A 16420-nucleotide genomic window follows, 5' to 3' on the forward strand; every position below is an offset into this window, starting at 1 on the left:
TGGGCAGGGTCCACACAGCCTGTTCAGTTCAATAGCTAACAACAAGTTAATATTAAAAAAACAACACACTACAGATATTGCTTTTTATTTGTGTACATATACAAATATGTAAGTTGACACAAAGTAATGTCATGCAGACATCAAACATGTAACAGTTTCCAGTACTTCATTTCAGGTTGTGTCCACATGAGCATTATATCAGCAAGTACTAAAACACACGTTCAAGTTAATATAAAAGGCCTTGCCTACTGCTTACACAATAAAAGAAAATCACATGTGGTAACACTAACAACAGTGCTTTCTCACCAGTCAAATGCCATGCCAACACAGTGTCAGCAGGGCACTTTTATGAAAAGAGGACATTTTCCACCGCCAGGTTACAGGCTCTCACAACCAGTTCTATTACCCTTGAATGGTCAGATTTAGTGTACCAGATTATCTGAATGGGTGATTTATGGAACTCTGGGCATTTGGCATTACACAAGCTTTCCCATTTGGAGTGTTTCAAAACACTTTTCAGATGCAGCAGTAGCAATGTATTGAAACCTTTTCACCAACTGCAAACCTTCCTGGACATGTCTTAACTGCACTCAGAACTATTTACATTATTAGTGAGCAGCCCATAGTTCCTGCAGGGTTAGACAGAAGACACTCATTGTATTACAGTGTGGGGTTGAAAAAAAAAAAAAAAAACTGTCATGGCTCAAATTGCTGTGTAATGGGAGTCTTATCTCTATCCCTAATGGACCACTGTTTGCTGCGGTGATACAGTTGTATCTTTTTCAAATTATGTATTTAGTTTAATCAGTATTTAAGGGACAAAGACTTACTGCTTTAGACAATGAAACAAATCACCTGTCATTTGAGAAATGAATGGTAGCAGGTGTTTAATATATATATATATATATTATATATATATATATATATATATATATATATATATATATATATATATATATCACACATACAGCTATGGCAAAGTTTTGCATCCCCTAGAATTTTAGGATTAAAATAATTTTTTTTTTTTTTTAAAAAGAATGAAATCAAAACTGCACATTGATATCGCAAAAGTCTACCGAAATCCACAATAGCGTTACAGTATTTCATATTAGATATCAATTTTTGTCAGTTTTTCATTAAGTATATGGGAAATTACACCGTGTAACAATTTTTTTTTTTTTTTTGGTTCCTGGGTAGTAAGTGTTATTTCCTAATTGCTTATGCCTCAAAAGTATAGAAAATGGATATTATTCCCCACAAACTTTGCTTTTGTGACCAGGACAGTGATATTTTGAAATTGACCTATTTCCAATGAGAAAACGGGCGAATTTGTGTCTTTTCGTTCACATAAAGTCAGAAAAAAACAACATATGTATCCAAATTAACATGTATTTATACTAAAGTAATACAAAAATGACTACAAAAGATTTAGAAGTGAGTAGTTTTTTGAGATTTACAATTATACTGTAAATCAATTTTTCTTTTTTTTTAAATATAAATTTAGTTGTCAATTATTTTTATTATTTTCTCCCCAATTTGGAAATGGACAATTATTTTTAGGCTCAGCACAGCGCTACCACCCCTGCACTGACTCGGGAGGGCGAAGACGAACACATCCTGTCCTCCGAAGCGTGTGCTGTCAGCTGACAGCTTTTTTTTCACACTGCGGACTCACCATGCAGCCACCCAAGAGCTACAGCGTCGGAGGACAACGCAGCTCTCAGGCAGCTTACATGTAAGCCCGCAGGCGCCCGGCCAGACTACAGGGGTCTCTGGTGCATGGTGAGCCGAGGACACCCTGGCCTACCTAGCTTTCCCTCCCCCCGGGCTGTGCTCGGCCAATTGAGCGCTGCCCACTGGGAGCTCCCGTCCTCGGTCGGCAAAGGAATAGCCTGGACTCGAACTCACGACGTCCAGACTATAGAGCGCATCCTGCACTTCACGTGGAGCGTCTTTACAGGATGCGCCACTCGGGAGCCAGGTTTCATACAACTTTTTGAAGTAAAATCAGTTAATTCTATAGGGTGATAAACGTTTGGTCAAAGCTGTATATTATTTTAAATGTCTTTTTGATCTGATAAGAAATTGAGACATGGCAAACTACTAAAGACTGCCTTCTCAAAGCTTCTGGTTTGCTTACTGGCAGTGCCAGTGGTGATGACATTCAGCTGTGACTGGAACGCAGCATGAATGAGGGGGAGTCATCAGGAACTGTCACTACTGCTCCTTTCTCTGAGTGGCAAGAGCAGTGATTTGGTCCCTTTTACACCAGTCATTTCAAGAAATTTGGCAAGTGGTTATGATTTTGATTTCTAGATTGGAGGAGTATGCAGTAGGAGGAAAGCTTTCCTTAGTTTGAGAAAACACAAGGGATACACAGACTGTGGTCCAATTGATCCTGGAAATGAAGATTTCCAGGAAATCCCCACCTTAACTAAACCTGCAACATGTACAGAACCCCAGCCATCAATTTCCTCATCTTCTAAATAAAAAAAAGAAAGTATATGTTATTATGTACATTAAAATTAGGAATTAATAAATAAACTTGTTTATTTTAACATGTATGGCTTATACACAAATGCATTAGAATAAAAAACATGATAAAAAAAAACGTGATTAGTGTACATTCATCTATGTATTCATTCATTAATAAAATCCTTCACCACATTTTTTAGATTGCAGTGTAGTTTGTATTCAAATTATTATTTATTTTGTATACGTGGGTCATCTATGTTTTTCAGGTTGAGGGTTAGGAAAATAACAGTTTTCTTAAATCACACAAACTTGGCTTTAACAGTGCTCTATTAGCAGTGCATGTTCTGTGTATGCTAAAATGCTCAACTATGCTAAAAGAATAAAGTTGTGAGCTATACTATAAATAGCTATGGAGGGCAAACAAACCCTGCGATTCCCAATAATTGCTCAGAAGTGTTTAACTAATATAAGCGGTCTCATCAAATCCTCAAATATTTCAAGCAAAAACATGACCCATGACTTGTAAAATGTGCAAAGTTGGATAGAATTCACTTTGAAATAACACAGTAAACAAGGTAAAATCATACATTATTTTTTACATTCCAGTAGAGTGGTTTAGAACTAAATGACCTGAAAACAGAACCAGGAACATCACAATAAAACACTTAAGAGCACATTACAACTGGCTGTAAAAACTCCTCAAAACAGACCCAAAATATTATACAGCTCAACCAGGTTTCTTTTTTTTTTTTTTTTTTTTTTAAAGTGGGTTTGAAGTTTAGCCTATTTTTTAACCAAAACCCAGTCATAGTTGTATATGTTGGTTAAATGTGATCAGTACTATATCACCAATTTTCATGATTAATCATCAAAATTGCTATTTAATAAACCGGTGAGATCACTAAACCACCACCACTCATTTTGTCATCTACCACATCTGATTTAATGCCGCCTTGTTTATTAAATGCCTGAAAAGTCTTTAAATGATTTATTTACTAAAATCCTCTTCAATGACATCTCCCACGTCCTTCACTTTAGATGTGATGGTTATACAAGAACCCCACATGTTTAGCAATGATCAACTAAACCGAGTGAACTAATTGAATCAAAGCAATCATTTTTTATTGTAGTTTTTTTCTTTGCTCAGACCGGTGCAAAACAATCTCTGCTTCCTCAGCCACAAACTATGGATTCACCAGGAGGCAAACCAATCATGAGGATTTCACCACATTAGCTGTGTTGCTTTCAGAGCTGGCTGCGCGATGGACAGGAGTTTCGTGGATTCCCGAATAATCCTTCAGCTCAGAGTTTGTTAACAAGAGAGGCTGCTCGCCCCCCTTCTTTGGCGGCAGCAGGGGTTGTCGCATGTACCCCTCCCCGTCTGAAATGGTCTCTGGAAGGTTTTGGCGCCTGCTCTCGGGCAGCAGCAGAATGCAGATAATGCAGATAAGGGTGCAGCAGGCGAAAATCACATGGTGCAGGAAGTAGCCTTTCTGGTTATGCAGCTCCATGATGGGGGCGGTCAGCATTCCAAACCCAGCGCTTGCCAGAACCAAGCCCAGCCCTCCACCCCTGTTGACAGAAAACAGGCAATTAGAGTTACAATCTATCCCTGTGACTTAATGCACCACGCAGATAACTATAGCTTGCCCAGTGGCTCATGAATAGGGGTCTACCTAAATTTGATTCCTTCGCCGTCCTGTGTGCATTGCGCTTAAGCAAAAAACAAACAAACAAAAAAAAGTCACATTTACAAAAGAAATTCTCCAAAGCAGTTAATGTTCTTGTTTACTATTCAAATGACAAAGTTTTAATCAGCCTATCAGTGCGTCTGTACTGCTTTTTTTTATGTGATCTGTACAGTGCTGTCGGGGGTGGGACAAAGTTGGTGCTGCATTGTTTTGATTTAGGTTGTAAAATCTAGTTTTCAGCATTGGAGGTAAAATAGTAGAAATGGACGACAAAAAAAGCAAAAGTATATTTTGGCTGATGATCGTTTCAAGATATTTCCCAAAGAAACTGTACATGCAGATTGAGGTAATTGTTTTGCATATCTTAATGTGTCTTTGGAGAAAATACGATCGATTGCTATTTACTTCAGAATCACATATTAAACAAAAGGCTACTACAGAGGCTGCTGAACAGAACGTAAAATAAACAGCTTTCAGAAACCAAACTGGAAAGTCAGCCCAAACAAAAAATATTCCTGTCTGCAACTTAAATCAATACTAAAACGATCCAGCACAGCCACCTCGCTTCAACCTGCTGCTTACTTTTTCGCAGTTGGAATTGTAGAGCCGAATAGCCACGTTTTCATTGTTTTGACTCTGTACTAATAAAATAAATTATTGGATGGGACAAATAACATGGGACAACGAACGTGTTGCATACATTGCCTTTATTAAAGTATGCCAGACGCCCTTGTGTGACCGAGTTTTTGGGCTGTTTCTAATCGATTTTCACATCTGTATAACTTGGCAAAGCTTTGCCTTGACTTCCAACCAAAAAGTGGATGCAGAACGTGCAGTCTCAATGTATGGGCAAGTCAACAAGTACAGAAAATATGACACCATATTAAAAAGGCCAGGCATAACAGAATGTTAATCCCACATGTTGCAAAGCATACATATTGCTGGTTCAATAATAAAAAATAAATATTGTTGTCTTACTCTCCACAGAAAATTTTACTGAACCCAGCAAGGGCAGAAACAGCAGTGTCACAATACAGCCTGTGCCATCACAAATTCTGGTTTTCAAAACATCTATCAGACAAGGGAAATAAATGATGTCGTGTTCCTCTGATAAAAGTTTGTTTCACTGTTTATATCTCTGTATCGTGTCTGCTTGTGTTGACAGGAAGGATAGGAATCCACTATGAACAGATCTTTCAAATGTCTTTTTACTATTTATATATGAATTTTGAGTTGACATGCCCTGAAGAAAAAACATTATTAAATACATTGCAGAAAGACCTAGGAATGTAAAAACAAGAAGCATCCTGTTTCTGTTCACTACCATTCCTAACCATGAAAACTCAATTGTGCAGAATTCTAAAAGAAACGGAAACTCAATAACAAACTTCTGAAGATATTGAAAAAAAAAAAAAAGACATATCTATACACTGCAGTATCCTCTCTTTCTGGCAAAACAATCTACAGCACATGGTTAAAAATCCAAATCCTCGTCTTGCTGCAGTGCCCCTGCAATGCTGCACCAACTCGATAAAACGGGTTGGAAGGTAGCAGATTAGAAAGCTGTTGCTGTTGCTTTTCTTGAGGCTGTTTTTAAAAATGGGGATTTCCAGGAACTGCAATTGCAGCTGCACATATTTCAAAGTGCAATGTATGCACCCAGCTGAAGAGCTCTTTAAATGATACATCGCCCCTTATTGACAAGTTTAAGACAGAGCCAAGTAATCAGACCACACCATGAACACACATTTACAAAATGACCATCTCACAAAGACTGACAAATTTCTCATAAAAATACAACTTGACTATTTTCTTCAAAGTGCTATACTTACCTCTTACAAACAGTAATTTCTATCAAGACATGATAGGACACTTACTGTAGCAGCAGCCACAAAGGCTGAATAGAGCTGTAAGATATTACTGTTTAGTTCACAAAGCAGTTCACCTTCTATAAATATTTTTCAACAAGGTATGCAAAGAACATTACACAAATGGTACTAAGCTTATACAGCAGCATTGTGTGTCCTTTTAGACAAATGTACTGCAACACTGCCCAATGAAACCCACACCTCAATGCCAATGAGAGATGTTCACGTTTTTAATACAGGTCACTATGGCAGGAAGCCACTTTCACACAAACCTCAATTGCTTTTTGGTTTATAAGATGAATTGCTATATAGACTAATTACTATATTGTTTTTCTGTCCAGGAAAGAATCCTTGAAGGAGTTAATGGACAAACAATCCAGTCTCCCAGGATAGGGTGAAAGATTGGTTTGTAAATAGCATAGCTTTTTTATGTATCTCTCAGGGTTCCTCTGCTAATGGTGGCTATGGAAAAAAAGACAGAAGCACCTTACCAACTCAAGGATGCTATACAGCAGGTGACTGATCTTACTGTGGAAAAAGTGTCACTAAATCTGAACAAAAGACAACATTATAGACATTCCTCTCCACCACGTTGCTCCAGCATCCTTTTTTCACTAGATGGAGAATTGTTTTCCAGTTAGATTCAGACTATATGTCACCTTGATTTACTGGGACTATGTGAGAGAGGAATGACACACAGTTAAATATCTCCTTCTGAAGGAGAGGCAGCACAGAGAGCATTGTGAGACAATACCTATGGGCAATATTGAGAGAAGGTAGGCATTGTATTGTACCGTCAGATGTTTGAAGAATTAAAAAAAAGATTTTTAGAAAATAAAGTTGAACTAAACAAAGCTGAATGAATTAAAGTGGGCAAAGCTTGGTCCAGCACAATGTAAATGCTCAGCTAAGACCCCATTCACACTTGCGATTTAAGGCCGCCTGGGGGTGCTTTTTCTCATATGTGAACACTCCAAAAAAGAAAAGGCAGCCCAGGGCCAGCCTAGATTTAGGCCATCGTTTCGATGTGGCCCAGGGCCGGCAATCCAGGACCAGGCCTTTACATATAAATGAACGCAAAGCAGACTTGGAGCCTCCTCTTCATATCACATTACCAATTTGATTATGTAGCTCAGTAGCTGGGACCCTAGGAATCTGTTTGCTGTGGAATAAGGAAAAACACAGATTTTCTATGTCAGAGACTTTTTTATATGTCGTTAGTCATTTGCAATCTGAGTGAAGTATCTATATTTATACCTGTGAACATTAGCAAGTTGCTGTGTCCTGCGTTCTAAATACCTCTGTGTTCTTGTGAGAATAATGGGATTGTGGGTGGGCATAAGCTCGGAATGTCACCCCATTACACACCATAACATTAACCTTGTGTGCTACGGATGTACCTGGTACGTCCAAAAAAATCGCTTCCCCAGTGCTAAGGACGTACTTGGTACGTCCAACTGGGTCGCTCATTGAGGAGCTATTACATAACATATTCAGTCGTTGGCTTTAATTTCACTATATTTCACTGACAAAATATATTTAAAATTAGATGCAGTTGTTAAATGTAATTTACAGCCTATTTGAACGCAAGCGGTGGCTATCTTTGGCTTGTACTGTGAAACTTCCCGAATGAATTAAACTTTCGTTTTCTTTTCAATGTGGATTGATAATAAAAAAAAACGTTTACCTGTGATTAGTAGCTGTTTTATTGACCTGTGTTTCATGAAATTAGCAGAAACATCTGCCTAATACTGTATTTGACTACATCTTGATTTGTTTATATGATGGTAGAGGAAGATACTTCCTGCTCCTCGCTGTCATCACATAACACTGTTGTAACATATCAAGTGTGTGGGAGGTACTGCAGTTTGAATCTATTTTTTTTTTTGTCACATGGTGTAAACAGGCCAACACAACATTAGGAAACACATGTCTTTGCTATATAGTCACTGCATGAAACCTTGTATCTCAGTTGTGTCTGGTTCAGTTGGTGTTGGAGAGAAACTAGTCTAGTGAGTTTGACTTTTCACAATCCATTTTACATTTACATCTGTTTGACATATTTTTCTAAGAACATTATTTTTGTAATCCCTCTATTTACTATTACTTTATATTTATGTGATCTTCATAATTCTACCGCCCCCCCCCCCCCCCCTCCCTTTTTAATTTTTCTTTTTTTTCACTTTTATTCATCATCAGATTTTGTTTCCAGGTCATTTGATTTTTTTTCCTTTCTTTTTGTTTGTTTTTTTAAATAACAATTGATTAAAATGTATTTTATTTTTTAGGTTATACAGTATATTTTTTTCACCTCCTCTCTCCGATTGGACAACAATTTGTTTCTAGGGAAGAGTGGTTTTTCATTTTCTACTAAAATCAGATTTTTCTCTCATCCCTGTTTCATAAAATCATTTTGATTGTATACAATATATAGTTATTGCTTTTAATTTATTTTTCTTTTGCTCCATAAATTAAAAAAAAAAAAACACAACAACAACCTTTACATTATTTAAAACATATATTGTACTGTCAATTGTGAGGATTGGCTTTAAAAATAATAATAATAATAATAATAATAATAATAATAATAATAATAATAATATCACCTCTCCTCTCACAACATAATAGGATATAATTGTATTATCAATTTTCTACTGTGACAGCATTGCATATTTCAGATCAGATTATTTCCTATTCAGTATTTAGATTTTTTTCCCCACTTTATTTCTTTTTTTCTTTAGTATTTATTGATTTAAGTCATATATTTTCTACAAATTTGACAGTAATGAAGGATTTTTGGGGGTTGGTTTTTCAATAAATACTGTACAGATCCATTTTTTTTCCTTTCCCAACAATTTGAATTGATTTTAAGTTTTCATTTGCTTCATTTAAAAAAAATATATAGAATATAATTATATTGGAATTGGGATAAATTGGCATTGAAATTTATTTGTGTTTTTATTATTTTATTGTTAATTGTGAAGTTTTACTCAGTAAAATGGCAAGAAAGCAGCTCAGTGCAGAGACTGTTGCTGACCTCCTAATGGAGTCAGACTCAGAGGGTGATTTTGTGCCTGATGACTCTGGTAGTGAATATGTACCGAGTGACTCTTCCTCCAGTGAGAAATCCAGCAGTAGTGAGGAAGAGGAGCCAATGGACATTGAGCCTGAGCCCCTACCAGAACAGGGTACAGCAGGGCCTGGACCAAGGGGTGGTGGATTTCAGACACTCTACGATTGGACCCCCCCTAGCAACATCCAGCCTCAAATTCCACCTTTTTCTGGCACACTAGATACCAGGGTCAACACAAATGGACTGACCCCAATTGACTTCTTCCAGTTGTTCATCACTGATGACTTTTTTGAGTATTTGGTTATTTCAGACCAATTTGTATGCCCAGCAATACATGGCACAATATGGGGACAACCTGGGGCGATATTCTAGGGTGCACAAATGGGTCCCCACGAATTTAATTGGAATGAAAAAGTTCTGGGGTTTATCCCTTCTGATGGGACTGGTGAATAAACCTTTATATTGGTCCACTGACCCTGTTCACGCTTGCCCAATTGTCCCTGCCACCATGACCCAACACAGCGCATCACCCAAACAACACCATCCCTACTGTGAAGCATGGTGGTGGCAGCATCGTGTTATGGGGATGTTTATCATCGGCAGGGACTGGGGCACTTGTCAGGATAGAAGGGAAAAGGAATGGAGCAAAGTACAGAGAAGTCCTTGAGGAAAACCTGCTGCCCTCTGCAAGAAAGCTGAAACTGGGACGGAAGTTCACCTTTCAGCATGACAACAACCCAAAGCACACAGCCAAAGCTACACTGGAGTGGCTACGGAACAAAAATATAAATGTCCTTGAGTGGCCTATCAGAGCCCCAACCTAAATCCAATCGAAAATTTGTGGCATGACTTGAAGATTGCTGTCCATCAACGCTCCTCAAGGACACTGACAGAGCTTGAACAGTTTTGTAAAGAAGAATGGTCAAATATTGCCAAATCTAGGTGTGCAAAGTTGGTAGAGACCTATCCCAACAGACTCACAGCTGTAATTGCTGCCAAAGGTGCTTCCACCAAGTATTAACTCAGGGGGTGGAGACATATCCAATTATGATCTTTCAGTTTTGTATTTTTAATATATAATTTTTTTTCTCAATAAAAACTTTTTTCCCCTTAACAGTGTGGAGTATTTTGTGTAGACAGGTGGAAAGAAATCCTCATTTAAATGCATGAAACTCTGAGGCACTGACACAACAAAATGTGGAAAAAGTTCAAGGGGGTGTAGACTTTCTATAGGCACTGTAGCAGGGGCCAGCACAGTAGTGTGAACAGGGTCCAAGAGAAATATACATTACTTAGTCGTTTGGTTCTAGTTTTGCAAAATAATAAGCGCTTGCCTCAAATTTACTAAATTAATTCTTTCAAAATATGCACCTATGATACTTTTGCAGTATTACTGCGGATCTACATTTTAGTTACATTAGAGAGACAAGATAAACAGTCAAAACAGTCAAACTACAATTACATTACCCGAGGATAATTCATTAGAGAGACAAGATACACAGTCAAACAAACAGTCAAACTACAATTACATTACCTGAGGATAATTCATTAGAGAGACAAGATACACAGTCAAAAACAGTCAAACTGCAATTACATTACTGTATACCTGCTTATACAGGTTTCTGGACATACAAGATTCAGCCATTTCCTGCATATCCTAATTTGCAGTCGGTGCATGTTAAGAAGGGAGGAGGAACTCCTTTTTCAGTAAAGACCAATTTATTAACTTCACAGAATACAACAGTCAATGTAAAGGGGTCTGCATCAGAGCAGCATTAAGTTTTAGGATGACAGTGTTGATATCTGCAGCTGTTTAGATAGTTAAAATACACCCTACTAGCTAGAATGATACAAATATATTACACCTACAGTAGAAGTCTGGGAATTCAGTTTCACTTTTTACATGCTGTCACTTGACGTGAAACAAACTGCCCAGTTTAATCATGCTCAATAAGAGAAAACAAGAAAGGAAGGAACCAATATAATTACTGTATCATTATAAAGCTGAAACAACCAATGTGTGTGCTTTTTCTAAACATTATTATTATTTTTTTTTTCTTAAACAATTTTTTTCTCGGTTTAACACATGTTGAGTGTTCATTTATAATGCCCGACATTAATAAACCCACTACAATGTAGTGTAATGACTCCCTCTGAAATACGATATTTTCACATCTGATAGACCCCTGGAACCAGTTCAATCGGATAGGACAGGCCCTACTGTATATTAAAGTTTTGGGTTCCCTCCCTTTCACTCACCTGATGACTGTGGGGGTGATTTCCGCACAGAAGAAAATGCTCAGGCTCCCGACAGCATGGGATGAAAACATTCCTATGATGGAAAAGGCAATGGAGAACTTTCTGTTGATAGTCTCTTTTAAATCTGAAAAAGAAGGTGAAAAATCCTTGATTGGCATCTTGCGGAATCAGTAATATTTACAGGAGGACATTTGTGTTTTTTACAGGAACTTCATTGTCTGTTTGGTAATAACCATCCAGCTGGCTCCTGATTATCCAAGCTACAATTACACTCACAGACAAATGTATTGGCACCCTAGTACATTTATTATACCATAATCCATAGTAACAGATTAAGGTATGTCTTCAACAGATTAAGGTTTAACAAAACAAAAAGCAAAATACACAATTTCTTGTAATTTAAATAAATAATGTTTATCAAAAAACAAACTTGTTATTTGTTCATGACAAAAAGTATTGGCACCCCTGCTTTAGTCTTTTGCGTGTCCTCCTTTTGCTTTTATTCTGGCTTTGATGTTTTATGATAATTCTTAACCAGTATGTTCCATATTGTTGGTGAAATCTGGGCCCATTCTGTCTTGTATATTTCCTTCAGCTCAGACAGCTACAGCTTTTTTCAGATCAGTCCAAAGCATTTCTATTGGATTGAGAACTGAGGATGGTGAAGGCCACTCCCGAACTTTTATCTAGGATTTCTTCAAGAATTGCAAAGTTGAGTTAACCGTATGCTTTAGGTTGTTGTCGTGTTGGAAGATAAACTGCCTCAACAGATGATATCATTGTACTTTGAAGTAGTGAAGTGCTTTTAAAAAAATAATAATAATTTTTATAAAAATATGTTTTGTTAAACTGCCAGTGGATACTGCTTATTAAATACTTGTGTTTAACATTTCCTTGATTTATCTTATATTAAGTGCAGGGTGCCAATACTTTTGTGTGCGACTGTACATCTTGGTTCGTTTGTTGCAGTAGTAGTTTGGATAGGAAGTAGTTGTGTAGTATTTTAAGAAGTGCAGATATCATCCACAGAGTGCTGCACCTCAGTGACCCCTGTCTGGAAATAGAGACTTTAAAAAAAACCTTAAAACTCTAAAATTAAAGTACAATTTAAAAAAAACTACCCAAAGTCTGCATGCAATTAAACTTAAAGAGCAAGCAGCATCAAATGTAATTTTTTTTTTTTTTTAATCATTTCCCTTACTATTTGATGATCTTAGCAATAATGAATTGTCATTTTTCTCTAAATCTCCCTTTACCTGACTTGGCACTTGCTTTGGGCTGGGGATTCGTACCTGCAATGAACAGCATTCCTGAGTTGAAAAGTCATAGTGTCACACAATTTGAATGGGATGGGGAAGGCTGTTCAGTACAGGTACTTCGGACCTTAAGTGAAACTCAAAGCATGCTCCAAGAAGCTTCAGGGGTATTATATTTATCCAACCCACCCTTGTTGTCTTGGGTTTTACTTTTTTTTTTTTTTTTTTAAATAGTAAAGTTACTTAGAGAAAGTCGTTAGGACTAGTCAGGAAACATTCTGAAGGGAAATGCAGAGCAGCACGAATGTAGCAAACAGCAAATAGCTTACTGCTTTGTGCTTATTGTAATGAAGTCAGTACACCACAAAACGATTCTAATGAGCCCTGGATTTTCACAGTGGAACATTCTCTTATTGATCCTTATACACTCTCTTGGGCCGGGTGATTCATGAGACGGTACAGGTTTTGGCTGGTTTTAATATAACAAACCTCCCACACTGTCAGTAAATGGAGATACCTTCAGTTTTGAAGAAAAAAAACTAAAACCCACAACACTGAGCAAGAGCTACATTCCAGTACATAATTTATCAAGAGGGGAATGGAGTGCATATAACTCTATGGGGCAAGAAGATAACTTGCTTAATGATTAAATACTGTAATGACAGTACTGAAGCTGAGGAAAAACAGACTCCCAGTCCTCAGTTCAAACCAGAATATTTATAGCCCAGAATTTTTTGCATTTTGAATGTAGGTGTTTAACTGTATGGTGCTTACAACTCTGCATTTCTGACCAAAATTGATTGAAGGTTTGATTTTTGCCTTGGGTGTGATGAAATCTACCATTGGTGTTTGTATATAGGCTTTCTTTAAACAGGTAAGTAAACATGTCTTTGCTTCTGGGTGTGGCATGACTAATAAAGCGGTGTGACTAAATCACTTGTCACATTAAGCACAAATGCAATTTCCCATGCATAAAAAGCCATGCACACTTAGGCAGACAAATACAAAAAGAGTTTTGGCTACAGAATCACACAAGAACATCACTGCAAGAACAACCTGCTTTAGTTGCAGATTCAGAATGAAAATAGCCTGTGAAAGTACAAGACCATATACTCTCTACCTTTTTAGTCCATTCCTGTTAAGAACTTTTTTTTTGTTCCTGGACAAAAAAAATCCTTTGACAAGTTGATTTTACAACTTGAATTAACACACCAAATGCAACACTTTTATTGCTATTATTATTATTATTTATTTCTTAGCCGACACCCTTATCCAGGGCGACTTAAAATTGTTACAAGATATCACATTATTTTTACATACAATTACCCATTTATACAGTTGGGTTTTTACTGGAGCAATCTAGGTAAAGTACCTTGCTCAAAGGTACAGCAGCAGTGTTCCCCACCAGGGATTGAACCCACAACCCTCCAGTCAAGAGTCCAGAACCCTAACCACTACTCCACACTGCTGCCCCAGTTATTTGTGATGCACACAATGACATCACAACAGCCATTCAAAGAAGAAGAAAATATGCTGATGCACAATGAAAACACAACAGTCTAAGTTTTACATCAATAGCTCATTGGGCACATACATAATGTTATTTACATTTTAAATAGTGAGCAGATAGGTTTGTTGATTGTTTGAGTAGTATTGTTCCTTGAGATAACAAAATACTGAGCTCAAGTCATGTGATTTCATACAAACACCAGACCCTCAGTGTTTGGTATTTGAGTTGAGTTTAAATTGCCAAAAATGAGTTGATTAAGAATCTGTATAAATAGCCATTCGAAAAGACTTGAGACAAGTTGCCTGGAGAATGAGATGTTCTGCTTCAACAACCAGTAGACTAGTCCAGAGAAACCAGAAAACCAGCTCTGTGAGGGACAGACCACGTCCTGGAAAGCAGAGGGTCACCACAACGGTCCAGGACCGTCGCATCCAAATGATCCATCTGCGTAATCGTTTTCAGACTGCAGTGGCTACAGCACGAGAAATTCCCGGAAGAAATAACCTCTGCATCAGCAGAAATCATTTGTATGTTCGGAGGCCGTTCAGGGGTAACACGTTGACAGCTGGGAGATGAAATCGCCATCTTCTGTGGGCGAGAGAACATCGGAGACCAAATCGCCAGAGCCATCCACAGGAGACAACCGCAACCAGCCAACCTTCGCCAGCTGGCTGCAGCTGCACAGGAAGAGTGGCGGAACATCCCACAGCAGTCTATCCAGAGGCTGATCAGGTCTATTTGTCAACGCTACCAGGATTGTGTTAATGCTCAGGGAGGTCATACCCGATACTAACTTTGTAATGTTTTCATTTTGACAGTGTGTCACATTTCATACTGAAAACTTATCATGATTCTTTGATCTGTATTGTTCACATTTTCTGTGATTTTGTTTGATATCTATGTTTAAAATATTTGATTAAATACATTAGACCCGATTGTTGCGTTTCTTTTGTGCATCAGTATGTATTTCCTGGGACGTGGCTACTTTCCAGGTTTTAAAATGCATTGCACTTCTTCCTATTAAATTCTTTTCATAAGCCGAAAAACCTCATTAGTTGAGTTTCCATGCATTTTTGTTCCCTTCTCTGGCTTACTCCACCATTTTATACTAAGCTTGCTTATTAGACTCTAAAGTAAATACTGTTTGTACTGTTTACAGCAACACATGGGACAAACCACAGTCACCGCATCACTGTATAATATTGAGCTCCAAGTCCCAGAGCTTAAGGTGCTATTGGTAGAGAGAGAGAGAGAAAGAAAGAAAAAGAAAGGAGCCAGAGAGAGAGAGAGAGAGAGAGAGAGAGAGAGAGAGAGAGGGGAGACACAGAAGTGCATTGGGATTAGGTAGCATTTCATGCAGAATGGAGGAAGGCTGGTCTCAGGATCCACTCTGACTGTCATTTTAGGTTTGAATCATTTATTATATAATTCATGGTTAAGCAATCAAACATTAGCACCCAGAAACCTGACTTCTGCTTATTTTGTTATCTAGTTCTCATAAATGTTTAGCTGGTATTTTTTCCAGTTTACATGCTGTACTGTGTATCCAACAAGTTATTTTTGCACTTTGCAATGATTTTACACTAGTTTACTGAATAATGCTGATCTACAGAGAATCTACAGAGATTATCTGACACATCTGTTCAATGTCTTCAATGAAAAAGACTTCTAGTCAAAATGTTTGTCAATTTTCTTTTAGTGTTTCTAAATTCAGTACTACGGAGAGTTTAATACTTATGGATGATAACAGAAAACTAAGCAAGTTTGTTTTAATGATAACATGGCACGCTATAATCTTGCAACTACAGATACTGATAGTCAAACTGAATACCACTCCCTGAATACAGTAGATGCATTGACAGTACATTACACTTGTATCTTAAAATGGGAGAGAAAAAACTAAGCGCATACCTGTGTCATGATGAAGGTTGTACTTTCCGATTACTGGATCCACAGTGACAATTACAATAGGGAACAAAAAAAAAAAATAAATTAGTAAAGCATTTTCATTTACTGCAGTCCAATATATTTCACTTTGGACACCTGATGTTGAATAATTAATAGGAATTTGCATTTAAATTCTTTAGGTCGCAATTTTTTATTAGAATTACAGGATACTGTTCTCCTGTAAAAGGTCCCTATATCCACATTATCTGGAGAATGTACTGTACTTATCAAGCAGGACTGCATCTACAATCAATATCTAAATATTTCTTAAGCCCATTACAATTGGCTCTCCTACCCGGGTCCCGGATGTGGGTCGACACACTTTTACCCGGGTCAAGCAA

General features: G+C 37.5%; 1 protein-coding gene across 5 annotated transcripts in view; it reads right to left on the reverse strand.

Annotated features, from left to right (window-relative positions):
* Positions 1–1066: 1066 nt before the first annotated feature.
* LOC117400479 (solute carrier family 22 member 23) overlaps positions 1067–16420 on the reverse strand; it is a 76432-nt gene continuing 61078 nt past the window's right edge. For all 5 annotated transcript variants that reach the window (XM_059022695.1, XM_059022697.1, XM_059022699.1 and 2 more), the window contains 3 exons: positions 16044–16076; positions 11367–11490; positions 1067–4047 (listed from right to left, as the gene is read on the reverse strand). In XM_059022695.1, coding sequence (XP_058878678.1) covers positions 3687–4047; positions 11367–11490; positions 16044–16076 — 518 coding nt within the window. In that variant the 3' untranslated portion in view covers positions 1067–3686. The remainder of the gene's footprint in view (positions 4048–11366; positions 11491–16043; positions 16077–16420) is intronic.

The sequence above is a fragment of the Acipenser ruthenus genome, chromosome 4 (assembly GCF_902713425.1).
Source record: "Acipenser ruthenus chromosome 4, fAciRut3.2 maternal haplotype, whole genome shotgun sequence".
Lineage (NCBI taxonomy): Eukaryota > Metazoa > Chordata > Actinopteri > Acipenseriformes > Acipenseridae > Acipenser > Acipenser ruthenus.